At 44.1% G+C, this 17,968-nt stretch overlaps 1 protein-coding gene across 2 annotated transcripts in view; it reads right to left on the bottom strand.

Annotated features, from left to right (window-relative positions):
- Positions 1 to 17,968, bottom strand: part of FBXL2 (F-box and leucine rich repeat protein 2) — a gene marked incomplete at both ends in the record, with an annotated part of 61,168 nt that overhangs the window by 4,537 nt on the left and 38,663 nt on the right. Inside the window, 8 exons of one of the 2 annotated variants that reach the window (XM_082664723.1) lie at positions 1,572 to 1,628; positions 2,106 to 2,150; positions 2,853 to 2,913; positions 6,156 to 6,286; positions 7,590 to 7,664; positions 7,798 to 7,924; positions 8,147 to 8,242; positions 8,343 to 8,411. In XM_082664723.1, the coding sequence (XP_082520849.1) occupies positions 1,572 to 1,628; positions 2,106 to 2,150; positions 2,853 to 2,913; positions 6,156 to 6,286; positions 7,590 to 7,664; positions 7,798 to 7,924; positions 8,147 to 8,242; positions 8,343 to 8,411 (661 nt within the window). Of the gene's footprint in view, positions 1 to 1,571; positions 1,629 to 2,105; positions 2,151 to 2,852; positions 2,914 to 6,155; positions 6,287 to 7,589; positions 7,665 to 7,797; positions 7,925 to 8,146; positions 8,262 to 8,342; positions 8,412 to 17,968 lie in introns of those variants that run through there. The other variant, XM_082664724.1, reaches the window with a different exon arrangement.

Here is a 17,968-nt window from a genome sequence, read left to right as displayed (position 1 = left end):
TGAATATAATCAGATTTAATCCACAGCATTTCCCTTTTCTGTGTGGGCTACCAGGCATCTCCAAAGCTAAGTTTAGATTTCAACTGCAACTGTTTCCCTGCTTTTCTGCTAATAATCCTCCAGGTATTTTTCTTTTTTATTTTCATTTGAGGCTCTTATCTTGGACTTCTGGGTTTTATTATAGTTTATCTTTTACTCTAAGTCCCCTTTCTGGAAGTAGCTTGTATGAATATCGGGGAAGATGGAGAAGATTTCAGTCACCAGAATCCCCGCTGGGGAGAACACTATTTGGAAGACATTTCCTGACCCGTCGCTGAGGTGGGCCTGCACTCCTGAGGAAGCAGGAGTTAGGGAGCTGGTGGAAGGCCTTGTCCCGTGCACACAAGAGACGACACTGCCCAAGGGGTGGGAGTCCAAGTCCAGGGTATCTCCGAGTCGGGGAGAGAGCCCTTGGGCAACAGGGAGGAGGGAGGTTAAAACAGGAAACAAAGCACGGGGCTCCTAACCTTCCCCACACCTCTGAGAAGCAGGCCATCTCAGGGACACGGGGACAAGGGGTGGAGAAAGCCCATCAGACAACTGGTTCTATCAATTATAAAACCAGATCAGAACTAATTTGGGAGTAAAGACATTAGAAAGACAAAATTATCTGCAGGTGTGTAGAGGGAAACAGTTTCAGCAGAGAATCTGGAAACAGGTAGGTTTCTGACTATCTCTGAAGTCTGACACCAAACTCAAAGTCCCAGAGCTGTCCAAAGCCCAGCACACTTGTGCCTGAGGGAGAAGCATCCAGAAGGAATGTGGAAATAAGGAAAACTGGTGGGGAGAGTAACTCAAGGCCAAATGGAGCTCTAATGATGTTATAAAATCCTAGCCCTTGCTGACAGAGCAAGTTCAAAGGGGATAGAGAGAGCTGGCTTAAAAATCTGTCGTGTATCTCAGGGCAGTGGAAAGACCAGACCCCACGGAAGCCACGAGATCTGGGTCCTTTGGGCAGTTGTGTAAATCTGGGCAAGCTTCTTAACCGCGCTGAGCCTCAGCTTCCTCACTGATAAAATAGGGATGTCCATGGTGCCCACATCACAGGGCTGTGTTGGGATTCAGTGAGTCAGTGTATCTGGTGGGAGCAGGCAGCCAAATGGGGACTCCACCCCTGCTTCACATCCAGCAGCCGGATGGGAAACGTGCATGCGACGTCTGCATGGCTAAGAGTGTCAATGACACTCTTCATTGCTCATTCTAGATCTTTCAGTATATTCTAATTCCCCCCCCATAGATATTTGAGCAGATATGAAATGTAATATAAGGATGGCCTCATTTTAACCGTGCTAACTTTCACTATACCCGACATGATGAACATGAATTTGAGTAAGGACGCTGGTCCCTATATTAGGTTCACACCCTAAAATGAAAGCAGTGACATTTAGATACCCTGCCTCCCAAGTGAGCCCAACGCACAGACCTTTGAAACCAAGAATGATGACACCCTATGGAAAGGAAGGCTCTTGCTGTAGTACGGGGGTTCTTTCATCCCTAAGAGGTAAGTAACGTCACAAAAAGCTCAGACTCACCAGGGCTTGCAGTTTAGGACAGTGAATGGAGAGCTGGATGAGTGTGCTGTCGGTTATCTGGAGAGAAACACGTGGTGTCAGTGTGGCTTCTACACCAGAACTTAATACCTAATCCTGCTTCTCCTGAATACAAGAATCAAAAGGTGCAAAAGAGAATTAAAAACTCATCTCAAGCACACTTGGGCTGGGAGCCCGAGGGACAAAGGGACAAAGAGGGTCCCCCGAGATTCTTCTCTGTAGAGTCACCTCATCACTGGACATGCAAGCTTATTTCTCCCTTAAGTTTTGTGAAAATGAGTCCTTTTGTTTTTTTAATGTTTGGCAAAAGATGGTGCTATCCTGAACTTGGCTGTAACTCTGATGACTGAGAACAGCCCAAAGTTTATGCATCCCCCTCCCGTGGCCCTCACAGGTTCCCAAGCCCTTACACCTACGCTGGGGCAAGGAGGGTCCAGACAATGGCCAGTTGGCATCTCTGGTTACGCCTGTCAGTGGCTGAGGGGCACCCTGCAGAGCTGTCAGGAGTCCACTCACCAAGATGCATTCTTCGAGATCCATCTTCTCCAGGTCATGACAATTCTGAAAAAGTCCATAAGAGTCCATAAGACACCCCATTCCGAAGGTGACCCAGTGAGCCAGCACATTTGAGCAGGTGCCCTTTGAATCATATTCACTTTGGAAATGGGCATTAGGGCTGCATTTCCTTCTCTCATCCTGGAAAGGCAGTTGTCTGCACCTTCCCAGTGGCTCACAGGTATCAGCACAGAGATTTTAGCCATGGAATGGGCTCTGGGAGGTCGTGGGGGTGGGCACTCAGCCACGGTGGGGATGGTGGAGGGCTGGGGTAGGAGGAAGAGTGTATCAGCATCCCCAGGAGGTCATGGGTTCTGGGCAGCAGGCCACAGGGGCCCCACAGTGGTTGGCACTGGCAGGGCAGTGTGGAGAGAGAGGGCAGAGGCAGAGCCCAGCCCAGCTGAGGGATGCTACTGAGAGGCTGAGTCGGGGTCTGTGTGAGGAAGGGCATCTCCCGGCAGGGAGGAGGCTCTTCTCATTGGGGTCCCACCTGACCAAGTGAGAGTGAGGTCCACGCCTGGTACAGGACCTGCCTAGCTTTCCAGCCTGCTGGGGAAAATTCAGAACACCCCCCACAAGGACTCTATTCTACTTGGTGCCTGTCATTTCTGAAGGTAGTTTTTTGCACACTCCAAGACCACTCCAATTCACTTTGACTGAGGGAGGTGAATTAGAGTTTGGTTTGACTTTGTAAAACCTCTGTCTTACCCGAGCTAAAAGTGTAAAGCCTGCATCAGTCAAATGGGAACATCGGGCAGCCTCCAAGATCCTGGGATAAGGAGTGCACAGAAGACAAAGTGGCGACTGGTTAACAACAGAAAAGCGTTCTTTACAATGCTCTGGAGTTTATTCCACTCTGTGACACAAAAAGGAGGCTCAGGAGGAATGTGACCTGCCCAAAGTCCCATCCCAAACTTGGTCAGTAAATCCAGGAATCTTCCCACAATACCAGCACATGGTTGCTGTTTTTAGATATTATTCTAATATGTGTTGACTTCTAAACAATTAAAATGTACTTTCACTCAACAAAATCATCTTGATATACTGCATTTATTGAAATTCCCAGTCACCCTAAAGGAAATTTTAAAAATTCACAGCCAGTGAAAACATCCATGCTTAACAGGGATGGATGCTTAAATAATATTTTTAAGTTAAATTACTCCCTTATAGCAATAATTTTGACCTCCTTTCTGACCAGTTTTGACCACCTATATTCCTACCATGCAGAAACATCAAAATTCTCTAGAATCTTCCCTAATTCAACAGTAAGAAAAATGGGGAAAAGGCAAAATAAGACAATCCTCAGAAGGTATATAACCAAAAAAAAAAAGGGGGGGGGCGGGGGGTACTTCTTTGGCAGTCCAGTGGTTAGGACTCCACGCTTCCACTGCAGGGGTCGTGGGTTCGATCCTCAGCCAGGGAACTAAGATCCTGCATGCCATATGGTGCAGCCAAAGGAAAAAAAAAAAGATATCTAACTGGTGTATGAAAAATGGATCAGTTTCACCGATAAGTAAAGAATAACAAAACAAGTATCTTTTTTCTGCCTCTTTTGTAGGGGTTAAGGTTGCTGGTTCTAAAATCAAACTCTACAAGTTCAAATTCTAGTTTTACTTCTTACTTATCCTGTGACCCAAGATAAATTATGTGCTTTGCTTTTTTTTTTTTTGCAGTACGCGTGCCTCTCACTGTTGTGGCCTCCCCCGTTGCGGAGCACAGGCTCCGGACCCGCAGGCTCAGCAGCCATGGCTCACGGGCCCAGCCGCTCCGTGGCATGTGGGATCTTCCCGGACCGGGGCACGAACCCGTGTCCCCTGCATCGGCAGGCGGACTCTCAACCACTGCACCACCAGGGAAGCCCCATGTGCTTTTCACTGAGTCTCAGTTTCTCCTCTGCAAAACAAGTGAGAATACAGTACCTACACCTCCTAGCAATGCAGTGAGGACTAAGTGAGACAATGCTTGTGAAAGTGCTAACAAAGAGCCTGGAACATATATGAGTTCAACTGATGTTAAGCATGATTAGTATTTTGGTGCCATTATTAAAGTTTTAATATTCACAATATTACATGAAGAATCAGAAAATAAATCATTATTTGTTAAAACTTTTCTTCTTGCTAGGGAAAAATGATAAATAAGGTGGCTGTGATTTTTCCTCCTTCTGTGCATTTAGCAGCTGGTTTAGAGGAGAACCTGGTGCCATTTGGACATGAGGCTATCTGTCTGCTCACATGTCAAAGTAATATCAGGGCAACGAATAGCCAAAACAATCTTGAGAACGAAAAATGGAGCTGGAGGAATCAGGCTCCCTGACTTCAGACTATACTACAAAGCTATAGTAATCAAGATAGTATGGTACTGGCACAATAACAGAAATATAGATCAATGGAACAGGATAGAAAGCCCAGAGATAAACCCACACACATATGGTCACCTTATTTTTATATAAAGGAGGCAAGAATATACAATGGAGAAAAGATAGCCTCTTCAATAAGTGGTGCTGGGAAAACTGGACAGCTACATGTAAAAGAATGAAATTAGAACACTCCCTAACACCATACACAAAAATAAACTCAAAATGGATTAGAGACCTAAATGTAAGGCCAGACACTATAAAGCTCTTAGAGGAAAACATAGGCAGAACACTCTATGACATAAATCACAGCAAGATCCTTTTTGACCCACCTCCTAGAGAAATGGAAATAAAAACAAAAACAAATGGGGGATTCCCTGGTGGCACAGTGGTTAAGAATCTGCCTGCCAATGCAGGGGACGGGTTCGAGCCCTGGTCCGGGGAGATCCCACATGCCATGGAGCAACTAAGCCTGTGCACCACAACTACTGAGCCTGTGCTCTAGAGCCCGCGAGCCACAACTACTGAAGCCCGTGCACCTAGAGCCTGTGCTCCGCAACAAGAGAAGCCACTGCAATGAGAAGCCCGCGCACTGCAACGAAGAGTAGCCCCTGCTCGCCGCAACTAGAGGAAGCCCGCATGCAGCAACAAAGACCCAATGCAGCCAAAAATTAAAAAAAAAAAAAAAAACTAAAAATAGAACTACCATACAACCCAGCAATCCCACTACTGGGCATATACCCTGAGAAAACCATAATTCAAAAAGAGTCATGTACCACCATGTTCACTGCAGCTCTATTTACAATAGCCAAGACATGGAAGCAACCTAAGTGTCCATCAACAGATGAATGGATAAAGAAGATGTGGCACATATATACAATGGAATATCACTCAGCCATAAAAAGAAACAAAACTGAGTTATTTGTAGTGAGGTGGACAGACTTAGAGACTGTCATACAGAGTGAAGTAAGTCAGAAAGAAAAACAAATATCGTATGCTAACACATATATATGGAATCTAAAAAAAAGAAAATGGTTCTGAAGAACCTAGGGGCAGGACAGGAATAAAGACACAGACGTAGAGAAAGGACTTGAGGACACAGGGAGGGGGAAGGGTAAGCTGGGACGAAGTGAGAGAGTGGACATATATACACTACCAAATGTAATAGAGATAGCTAGTGGGAAGCAGCCGCATAGCACAGGGAGATTAGCTCAGTGCTTTGTGACCACCTAGAGGTGGGATAGGGAGGGTGGGAGGGAGACGCAAGAGGGAGGAGATACGGGGATTTATGTATATGTATAGCTGACTCACTTTGTTATAAAGCAGAAACAAATACACCATTGTAAAGCAATTATACTCCAATAAAGATGTTAAAAAAAAAAAGTAATACCAGGGCGAGGCAAATCAGGTGGGCACATGAGTGAAGTCCATCAGGAAATGAAGGCTCAGATTCCCTGGTGGTGGACAGTGTGGGACTCTCCACACATCCTTAAATGAACTAGATTACAGTGTCCCACACCCCAATACATCTGACAAAAGCCAACAACACAACCACTGCCTCCTCCTCAACCCACTGCCAGGCCTTTCTCCTCCTGCAGGAAGCCCTCCCAGTCAGCCCCAAGCTCTGAGTTGCAAAGCTGAAAGCGTGGTGCACTCACTGAAGTCTTGGGCAGTTCAAGGCTAGGGCTGTGAGGGAGGCATCCGTGAGGTTGCCGCAGCCAGACAGGCAGAGGGCCTGCAGCCGGTGGCAGCCCCTGCAAATCTGCACCACGCCTTCATCCGTAACACGCTGGGGAGAACCAAAGCAGAAAGGAAAATCAGAAGGCACGGGCAACAGTGAAATGGGAGCCGCAGACAAATGGAGTCTCCTGTTAGTCAACTAGTTTAGGTTGCCAGTTACTAGCATTTTATCCTGATAATTTAATCAAAATAAGGTGAAGTACAGGGAAGACAGATATTTATGTTATTTCTGAACAGCTTTAAAATATTCAAGCATTACTAATGGAGAGTAAAATTTTTAAATTCCATTTTTCTACCCAGAATCGTTCGATTTTTTTTTCAGGAAATATTCATAAACTTGTGTTAAATATCAGATTTAATGAACAGCTCATGAGACTTGCTTAAGTGACATTAATTTTTGGTTGAATTTCTACATATTAATGCTTTAGATATCTACTATATAAATCATACATGTATTTTTATATTGCCTGAAATGTTTTAGAAAATAGCAAAATTAAGTAAATCACTAAATTATTAATAAATGGCTTAGAATTCTATGAATTTAGCCATGAAGATTCAAATTAATCTTTATTTGAATATGCTAATTTATGCAGAAATAAACATACATTTATATCATACTTCAAGCCACCTGCCAGTGCTGCCCTACATGCAATTCAAGGTCCTATTTTTGAACAGTGCAGCCCCATAAGGTCAATATTTGCCCAGAAGATAGTTTCTGCTTTACCTCCCACCATTAGGGAACTTAGGTTTATGATTCATTTACTAAGTGCCAAATACAAGGGATTTCTCTTTTCTCAAAATTGACATTCTCCTTGAGAAACCCAGGTGGCCATAGCAAGCACCCTCTTCAATTACCAATATTTACAATGGCAGTGAAGAAAAATCATCCTTCACAGGCTAATAATGCACTGATGAAAATCACACCTTGCTCTTGAATATGCCCTTTATATTTCAAAGCACTTTCATATCTGTTATTTCATTTTATCCACTGAGACACCATGAGAGGTGTCATCACCCCCAGTTTATAAGTAAAGACAAGACACTGAGACCTTACCAGGAACTGTTTAGGTTAGTGACTAGTTCACAGCATTCCTGATGTCTTAAAATAAACCAAGACCCTGATCTATGCTGTTTTTAGGGGAAATGCCCATGGCTTTGTATTGGCCTTTTTGTTTAGATTGCTGTTCTTCCATCCTGTGGGCAACTGGGAGCTCACATAAGGACACAGGATGTGAAATAAGGGTGTGGCAATCCTCCCACCTGCCTGGGCTGCTTCCCAGCAGGGCCCCAGCAGGTTCCTGACGGAGGGAACAGGAACAGGAGGGAGCTCACGTAAAAGGCATGTTACTTACTGAGCAGGACTGTAGGTTGAGGCTCACAAGCTCATGGCAGTAATTCTGAATGTGCTTCAGAGCTTCGTCTTCTAGCTGAGTGAATGGAGAAAACAAAAAAGAGATGGAACCAGGTGAGGGGACAGTAGGGCACAGGTTCCATAATCACGTGCACACACCTAACATTAGATACACGTTAGACAAGCCAGGCCGTGAGGACTCCCGGTACCTGCGTGCAGCCCCTCAGCAGCAGGGCTCTCAGGCCGCGACAACCCCGCACCAGGGCCTCGATGCCATCCTTCGTGATCTGATCACACCATGACAGGTTCAGGTACTCCAGGTGCCGACAGCCCTCACTGGAGAACAGGAAACAAAACCACACATGTGCAGTCCATCCCACGGAGACTTTAGGACCAACTCTGAGCTTAGTAGCCCACAAGCAGTTCAGGGGAGAGAGACCTCTGTAACCCGAGTCGCCCACTTCCTGTTCCAATGGGACCATGAGAAAGGTTTCAGACACACCAAAATGCTCAGAGCTTTGGGTATTGCTCATGACCACTAACAACAGGTTCTCTTACCTGATCCCCTTTAAGGAGCTGTTTGTAATGGACACACAGGAAGTCAGATCCAGATGTTTCAGCTTGGAACAGAATCTGCTAAGGCTGTAACACGTGCTGAAAAAAATCAGATGCACTAAAGGTATTTTCAACCACCTTTCTCTCCCCTCACTCTCTCCACGGCCAACCAGTCACCAAAGTAATTTCCACTACTTACCTGTCAGTGATTTTTGTGCACCCATTGAGGTTTAAATGTTCAATGTTTCTGCAGTTCTGTGCAAAGGTCCTAAAATGAGAAAACATTTTAAAACTCCCTGCAAGTTGCTAGGCAGCCACTAGAGGGCATGTATAACCATTTACATTTAGAACAATGCTCTTCAAAATTTTATTTTATTGTGGAAAGGATACTTAACGTGAGATCTACCCTCTTAACAAGTTTTTAAGTGTATAATATATAATTGTTGACTACAGCTACCAGTGTTCTTCAAACTCTGATGAGCACATGAGACAACTGAGGTTCTTCTCATAGTGCAGAATCTGATGGTAGATCCAGGCAAATTGCTTGGTGGTCTGCATTTCTAAGACGTTCCCGAGCGATACTAGTGCTGCTACTCTGGGGACACCACTTTGGAAAGCAAAGCCCTAGACTGACTACATATCAGTTGAAACTCTTCTTCACTCAGATTTTGGCGGTCATCTGAGAGTAGAGATCTGGCTCCCTGTTCCTTCTCCTCTGTAGAAAAATCAGCTGGCAGCAAGGGGGCTTGAGTCTTGTGCCATGCTGTCACTTGGTTACCCCAGGGCCCTTCTGGAGAAGCCATCTCCGGCCACCGATAGGGTCAGTAATTGAGGACACTGAGCCATGAAGGGTGATGTCCTCAATGATTTGTGGGCTGGCAGCAAGGCCAGAAGCAGAAAATTAAACATCCCTTACTCACCACTTATTCCTTAACATATTCAGCAAGGACTGGCTCAGGTCATCTGCATTTTCCTGAAATATGGCTTCTGCAGTATCTTATAGGATTGAATCCTGATGCTTCCATGCATACCCCTACGTCTCCAAAACCTGGCCTCAAACCAGATGTCACTCTTACCTGTTACTTCCGCTCTGCTACGCTACAGGGAAAGGGAACTCAGCTGGAGCCTGGTGGACTCCCTGAGCTGAGGATATACAGCCAAAAGTCTGAGCAAGGCAATCAGAGGTATCAGAGAAGAGTACAAGAATGGAGAAAATGTCAGAGATCTGCAGAGCGTTCCCCTCAGGAATTCAGTAGAGTACTAGTCAGAGTGTGCATGTGAGGAAGTTACCCAAAGCCAGGGAAAGACTCAACAAGCAGCATTAGAGGGGACAGCAGCCAGAGCTCACCCAGGGCCATGAATAGTAAGTACCCATTCCCACCAGACAACAGTGAAAAATGTCATAATTTGTGGGGCACTGGGTAGAGTACTGAGAAGCGTCTTGCTTCAGGAGTGGAGTACAATTATCCCTAGACTAACCACTGCTTTGGTCCAACCCAACAAATTAAAAAAAAAAAAAAAATCTCAAAGGAACTATGTCCAAGTAACTCAACTGCATCTCAGAACAAAACTCAAGTATATTTATAGGAATACAAAAATATTCTGCACCCAAAGTAACATTCACAATGTCTGGCACTGAACAAAAAATTACCACCCATTCAAAGAAGAGGGAAAAATATATCCATAATGAGGAGGAAATTCAATCTATCAAAGCTGACCCAGAAACTAGAAATAGCAGACAAAGGCATTAAAAGTTATCATAACTATGTTCTGTAGAATACAGTTCTATGAAGCTGGAGTGAAGATGTTACATTAAACATCTCATGTTTATTAAACATGTTATGTTTATTAAACACGTTATATAGAGACATGAAAGATATACAAAGATACAAATTAAACTTTTAAATATGAAAACCACAATGGCTGAGATGAAAATTTACTGGGTGGGATTAACAGCAGATGAGACATTGAGGAAGAAAAGATTAGTGAACTTAAAGACACAGCAGGAGAAAGTATCCAAAATGAAATATGGAAAGAAAACAAGAAAAAAAGAACAGAGCATGAAAGAACTGTGGGACAGCTTCAAACAACCTAATGAACGTGCAAGTGGAGTCCCTAAAGAATGGGAGAGTGGGGCGGGGGGAAAAAATCTGAAGAAATAAAGGTCAAAAGTTTTATGACAATTATAAACCTACAAGTCCAAGAAACTCAAAAAATTCCAAGCACAAGAAACATGAAGGAAAATCCACCAAGGCATAGCTTAACCAAATTGGTCAAAACCAGTGACAGAAAAAACATTAAAAGCACCCAGAGAAAAAAGATATGCCTAATACAGAGGAATAAAATAAGGGTGACAGAAGATTTCTCACTGATAACAAAAAAGAAAACAGAGGAGTAGCATCTTTAAAATACTGAAAACAAAAAACTGTCAACACAGAATTCTATATTCAGCAAAAATATTTTTCAAAACTGAAGGGAAAATAAAGATTTTTTCAGGCATAAGTGCTGAAAAAATTCATCAGATATGCAGTGCAAGAAATCTTAAAGAACATTCTCCAAGCAGAAAAAAAAAATGACATAGGATGAAAATTTGTGTATACACAAAGAAATGAAGGATACTGGAAATAGTAACCACTTGAGTATAGAGAGCCAATTTTTTAATTATTTAAATCTCTTTAAAAATAATTGACTGTTGGGCTTCCCTGGTGGCGCAGTGGTTGAGAGTCCGCCTGCCGATGCAGGGGACGCGGGTTCATGCCCCAGTCCGGGAAGATCCCACATGCCGCAGAGCGGCTGGGCCCGTGAGCCATGGCCGCTGAGCCTGCGCGTCCGGAGCCTGTGCTCCGCAACGGGAGAGGCCACAACAGTGAGAGGCCCGCGTACCGCAAAAAAAATAAAAAAATAAAAATAATTGACTGTTAAAACAAAAATACTAACAATCTAGTGTGGATTTCATACCATATTTGGAATTTTAAAGTGTATGGCAATAACAGCATGAAGGCTGAGCAAAGGAAAATGGAAGTATGATGTAATATAATTTTAGGATTGACTAAAATCACTTTAAAATCTACACTATAAACTCAAAAATAACCACTAAGATTACAAAATAATGAGTTATAGCTACTAGGCAAAAAAAAAAAAGATATAAAATGTAATCATAAAAAATACTCAACCTATGGGCTTCCCTGGTGGCGCAGTGGTTGAGAGTCTGCCTGCCAATGCAGGGGACATGGGTTTGAGCCCTGGTCCAGGAAGATCCCACATGCTGTGGAGCAACTAAGCCCACGCAAAACTACTGAGCCTGTGCTCTGGAGCCTGCAAGCCACAACTACTGAAGTGTGTGCACCTAGAGCCCGTGCTCCACCAGAGAAGCCACCGCAGTGAGAAGCCCACGCACTGCAATGAAGAGTAGCCCCCACTCGCTGCAACTAGAGAAAAGCCTGTGCGCAGCAATGAAGACCCAATGCAGCCAAAAATAATTAATTTAAATATATATATATATATGTTACAAGAAGGAGCTTCCACATTAAGAAACTAGAAAAAAGAAGACCACATGAAACCCAAAATAAAGTAAATAATAGAGACCAGAGAAGAAATCAATGAAGTAGAAAACATAAAAACAATGAAAAAAATCAACGACATCCAAAGCTGGTTCTTTGAGAATATCAATAAAATTAATAAACCCCTAGGTAGACTGACCAGGAAAAAAAGACAAAAATTACCAATATCAGAGAAATTTACTCATCTTTACTCTTTAAAAATTGGTATCGATGTCAGTAAAAAATTCAAAGAATATATATATTGCAATAGGCACTATACAATCATTGTGATTTTTATTAGACGTGGCAACTATTTTCATACAGTAAAAAAACCAAACAAACAAAATTACCCAAATCAAGAATAAAGAGAGGAACTTTCACTACAGATGTTACAGATATTAAAATGATAGTAAGAGGGTATTACTCACAACTTTATGCCAAAAGTTCTAGAACTTAGGTGAAATGGACAAAATCTTTGAAAGGTAAAAACTACACCAAAGCTTACTCAAGAAGGAATAGAAAACCTGGACAGTTCTATATATATTAGAAAAATAGAATTTGCAGTTAAAACCCTTTCACAAAAGAAACATGCAGGCCCAGCTGGCCTCAATGGTGAATTCTACCAAACATTTAAGAAAAACAATACAAATTCTACATAAACTTTTCCAAAAAAAGTGAAGAGGAGAAAACACATTTCAACTCATTCTATAAAGGCCAGTAGTACCTTGATACCTAAACCAGACAAAAATATCACAAGTAAACCACAGAACAATATCCCTCACAAACACAGAGGTAAAAAATTTTAACAAAACTTTAGCAAACAGGATCCAACAACATGTTAAAAATACAGTACATGACAACTCAAGAGGGACTTATCTGAAGGGTGGAAGGTTGGTTTAACATTCAAACATCAACCAATGTAGGAAGAAGGGGATCAAGATAGCAGAGTAGGAGGATGTGGAGCTCATCTCCCCCATGAACACATCAAAAATACGTCTACATGAGGAAAAATTCTCACAGAAAACGAACTAGAAACTGGCACAACTCCTAAACAACCAAAGCTGCAAGAAAAATCTCCATGTAACTGGGTAGGACCAAAAAAATGGCAGGGGGCACAGGGTGGGGGGAGGGCATCAGGTCGGGATCTGTACCCCTGGGAAGGATCTGAAAGGAAGAGAAAGTCCACACCGGTGGACCCTTGCCCTGGGGAGGGAGCAAGTCGACTCACAATCTGGGCATCCCAGGCCTGGGGTCTTGCAAAAGAAGACAAGCCCCCTTGCCTGCTGGGAATCCACTGAGGCACAGAAGGGCTGGAGTAGCCTAGTCTCTACTTGTGAGGAGTGTGCACGTTCTGGCTTGCTAACAATCAGGGCGGAGAGAGCCTTGCACTGGCGGCTGCTGCCTTGCTGCACTTCCCAACCTGAAGGGGAGAACACCTCGGCCCTGCTCACTCCACGCCACAGCCTGGTGTGAGATCTGGGCAAAGATTCAGTCTAGCTATGCAGACACACACCTAGGGTGTGATCCAGGCAGAGCGGCAGATACCACTGTCAACATTCACATAGGGCAGCGAGTCTAGCTGTGGCAGACACTGTATGTGTGCACACTGGGGAGCACTCCAAGAATGTGCAACAGCTAAGTGCTGCATCCCAGGCAGACAGGCCCTGGGCAGCAGTATGCATGCAGCATTTCATTTTCCAGCAAGAGCACTCTGACTCCACCCAAGGGCTCCACCTCTAGCTTAGCCCTAGACCTGGGGCAGACAGGTGCTGTGAGAAGACTACCACAGAGGCAGCCCAGATCTCAGGTGGCAGCACAGCCACCTCAATTCCTGCAGCCACAATGCCCTGGCCCCGAGCCCCAGCCTACTCCACACCATGGCCTTGCGCTAGATCTGGGATAAACACAACAGAGAAAGGGATGCAACCTTGGGCTGCTTCAGAGTGGGACTGCCGATGCCTACACAGGTGGTACACAGGTTGTACACAGGTTTGCTGTGACCACACAGGCTCACCTGCTTCAGCAATAAGCTCCTTTGGCGCAGGACATGCCCTCAAGGACAATGGAGCCTGATCAAACCTGACCCTCAGAGCTCCTACTCCAACATCCAGGGAGCAGACCCTGCCCTCGACAGGGTAGTGACAACGATGCAGCAAACAGAAAGCCCCGCCTCACATCCAGCACAAGTTCAATACACTACACCACCAAACACAGCCCCTATCTGTGTTTGTACCCTATCAAGGGTATACCACCCAGCACACTCTGAGGAAAGATGTGGCTGGCATCCATACCAAAACCAGCCCTCACACCAAAGACACTGGACACAAACTGTCTACACACTGATGCTCCCACATAAAAACAGCCCTTCAAAACCACAGTAGATGTTTCTCCTAAATTCACAGAGACAAAGAAAGTTAAGTAAAATGAAAAAGCAGAGGAACTACTACCAATTAAACAGTGACAGAAATCTCCTGAAAGAACAAATAATGTCTATTAGACCCCAAATTCAAAAAGGAGATAACAAAAAAGATAAAGGAATCAAGAAGGATTAGCAATAGAAATATATAGCAAGGTCACTGTAACAAGGAACTAGAAACTATAAAGATGAACCACTCAAAAGTAGACAATTCAATTGTTGAGAAAAACCAATCTAGAAACAATGGAGAGCAGACTAAAAGACACAGAAGAATAAATAAGTGATCTGGAAAACAGAATAACGGAAATCACCCAATAGAAGAGCAGACAGAAAGACAAATGAAAAAAACTGAAAGCAACATACAAGATCTATGGGATAATATAAAGCATGCCAACCTACACATAATAGGGGTTCTGGAAGGAGAAAAGGAAGAGAGGGGGATAGAAAATGTATTTAAAGAAATTATGGGAGATTGGATCAAGATGTTGGAGGAGTAGGACATGGAGCTCACCTTCTCCCACAAATACATCTACATGTGGAACAGTTCTCACAGAACATCTACTGAACGCTGGCAGAAGACCTCAGACTTCCAAAAAGGCAAGAAACTCCCCATGTACCTGGGTAAGGCAAAAGAAAAAAAAAAAGAGAGAAAAAATCGAGACGCGACCTGCACCCCTGGGAGGGAGCTGTGAAAGAGGAAAGGTTTCCACACACTGGGAAGTCCCTTCACTGAGATCAGCTGGGACAGAGGGGGAGCTTCAGAACCTTGGAGAAGAACGCAGCAATTGGTTTGCAGAGGGCAAAGTGGAGAGAGACCTGCGCAGAAGGTCAGTGCTGCCCAGCACTCCCTGGCCTGAGACGCTCATCTGCTGGGGCCGGAGAGGCTGGGTGCAGAGGCTCAGGCTTCGGAGGTCAAATCTGGAGGAGAGGACTGGGGCTGGCTGCATGGAGACACCCTGAGGGGGCTAGGGTGTGGTGAGACACAACCAACGGAGTATGGGACGAGGCCTGGGCCCACCAGAGAGGCAGGGCACAACTGTTGGGGAGCACTCAAAGGGCAGGCCACCATAGGAGGTTCTTTCTCCATGAGCTCCCTCAGGCAGCAGGGCACCACCTACACGAGCTCCAGGGGCTGGTGTGAGCCACCGCACTGCCATCTCAGACCCCAGAGGCAGGCGCAGACCGCCACTGCCACAGAGGGTCCCGTGACCAGGCACCAACTCCTGCCCCCAACTCCCTGGGAACAACCACGACCACCGCTGAGGGTACCGCAACCCAGTGCCAACCACTGCCCTCCCCTCCCTAGGAGCGAATGCAGCCCGCCACCGCTGCCACCAAGGGTCCCGCGACCAAGAGCCAAGCACTGTCCCTGCCTTCCTGGAAGCATGAATGGAACATGCACCTGCACACCCCCTATCAAGGGGATAACAACCAGCACACGTGGAGGAAAGAGACAGCAAGCATCCAAACCAAAAACAGCCCTCACAGCAAAAAAATATTGAACCTACACAAGCTATGCAGGGAGGCTCCTGCATATAAACAGCCCGCCGTGACTACAGTAGATAATTGTTTCTCCTAAACTCACAAAGTAAGAGAAATATAAGCAAAATGAAGGAGAGGAACGATTCCCAGTTAAAAGACCCAGAGAATTCCCCTGAAGGAACAAACAATGAAACAGACCTCTTCAGTCTAACAGACACTGAGTTCAAAAAGGAACAAATGAAAATACTGAAGGAATCAAGAAAGGCTACTGACAGAAATGCACATTACTGTAAAAAGGAACTAGAAACTATGAGGAGGAGCCAAGAAAAATGAGAAAACTCATTTGCCAAGATGAAAACTGAGCTAAAGGCACTGAATGGCAGAATAAATAATGCAGAGGAAAGAATAAGTGATCTGGAAGATAGAATAATGGAAATTACCCAATCAAAACAGCAGACAGCATAGGCTTCCCTGGTGGTGCAGTGGTTGAGAGTTCGCCTGCCGATGCAGGGGACACGGGTTCGTGCCCTGGTCCGGGAAGATCCTACATGCCGCGGAGTGGCTAGGCCCGTGAGCCATGGCCGCTGGGCCTGCATGTCCGGAGCCTGTGCTCCGCAACGGGAGAGGCCACAACAGTGAGAGGCCCGCGTACCACAAAAAAAAAGTGAGGGGATGGAAAAAGATATTTCATGCAAACGGAAATAACAAGCAAGAGGGAGTTACAATATTCATATCAGACAAAATAGACTTTAAAGCAAAGGCTATAAAGAAAGATAAGGAAGGACACTCCATGCTGATAAAAGGACCAACACAAGAAGAGGATTTTACACTTGTCAACATATATGCACCTAATATAGGAGCATACAAATACATAAAACAAATACTAACAGACATAAAAGGAGAAACTGACAGGAATTCAATAACAGTAGGAGACTTTAACACCCCACTCACATCAATGGACAGATCTTCTAGACAGAAAATCAATAAGGCAACAGAAGTCCTAAATGATACAACAGAACAGATAGACTTAATTGATATTTTCAGGACATTACATCCAAAAACAAACAAACAAAAAACAGAACACATTCTTTTCAAGTGCATATGGACTGACCACATACTAAGGCACAAAACTAACCTCAACAGATTTAAGAGTATAGAAATTATTTCAAGGGACTTCTCTGGTGGCGCAGTGGTTAAGACTCCACGCTCCCAATGCAGGGGGCCTGGGTTCGATCCCTGGTCCAGGAACTAGATCCCACATGCGTGGCGCAACTAAGAGTTTGTATGCTACAACTAAGGAGCCCATGTGCCTCAGCTAAGGAGCTGGTGAGCCACAACTAAGGAGTCCGCCTGCCACAACCAAGACCCGACACAACCAAATAAATAAATAAATGTATATATTTTTTTTTTTAAAAAAAGACAAGCCTCTCACCCTTAAAAAAAAAAGAAAAAAATTATTTCAAGACTCTTCTCTGACCACAATGGCATGAAACTAGAACTCGACCACAGGTTTCATTGTGACAAGGGGCACAAAACTTGTGGCCTTCCTATGAACAAATACCAAACATGTGTTCCCCTGCACCTCCATGTGGCTGCTGGGCAGGACCAGTGGGACAGGGCTCAAAACTGGAAGAAAAGCTACAGTATTTAGTGGGGGAGTTTGCCACCTAGAGCCGTGGTTCATGTATGGGCAGGTCACGAGTGGTCTTATAAACATAAAGGCTTTGAACCTCTCTTTTCAAGGAGAAAGAAAAAAGCACAATAGATTTGAACTATATGCCATTCCGGAAAAGGCAAAACTATGGAGACAATAAAAAGATCAACAGTCGCCAGGAGTTTGGGAGATGAATACACAAAGCGTATAAGTTTTTATGAGCAGTGAAAATACTTTGAATGACATAATGATGGATATATGTCATTATACTTTTTGTCCAAAATAGAATGTGCAACATTATTCACTTCATTAAAGTGAACCCTAAGGTGAACTGTGGACTTTGGTGGGTATGATGTGTCAATGCAGTTCATCCCTGTTTTTTTTTGTTTTTTTTAAAAAAGTACCCCTCTGTTGATAATGGCTACGCATGTGAGGGGACTGGGTATATGGGGAATTTCTGTACCTTCCTGTCAATTTTGTTGTAAACCAAAACTGCGTTAAAAAAAGTCTCAAAAAAAAAATTAACACTCAGGGTAGACCTTTTTGGCAAAACATTTCTTTCACTTTTAAGTATACATATTATATATGTATGTGTGTTTGTTGGACTGTGATGTAAAATGTATTTTTTAGATCAGAACAGTTTGCAGGCCACTGTAGTTAAATTATACTGGCAAATAAAGGCACAAATTAACCTCAAAACAACAAAAAAAAAGAAAGAAAAGAAATCAACCACA

Source organism: Grampus griseus (genome assembly GCF_964374135.1).
Source record: "Grampus griseus genome assembly, chromosome: 10".
In the NCBI taxonomy this organism is placed as follows: domain Eukaryota; kingdom Metazoa; phylum Chordata; class Mammalia; order Artiodactyla; family Delphinidae; genus Grampus; species Grampus griseus.
This window is presented reverse-complemented; position numbering and strand designations above follow the sequence as displayed.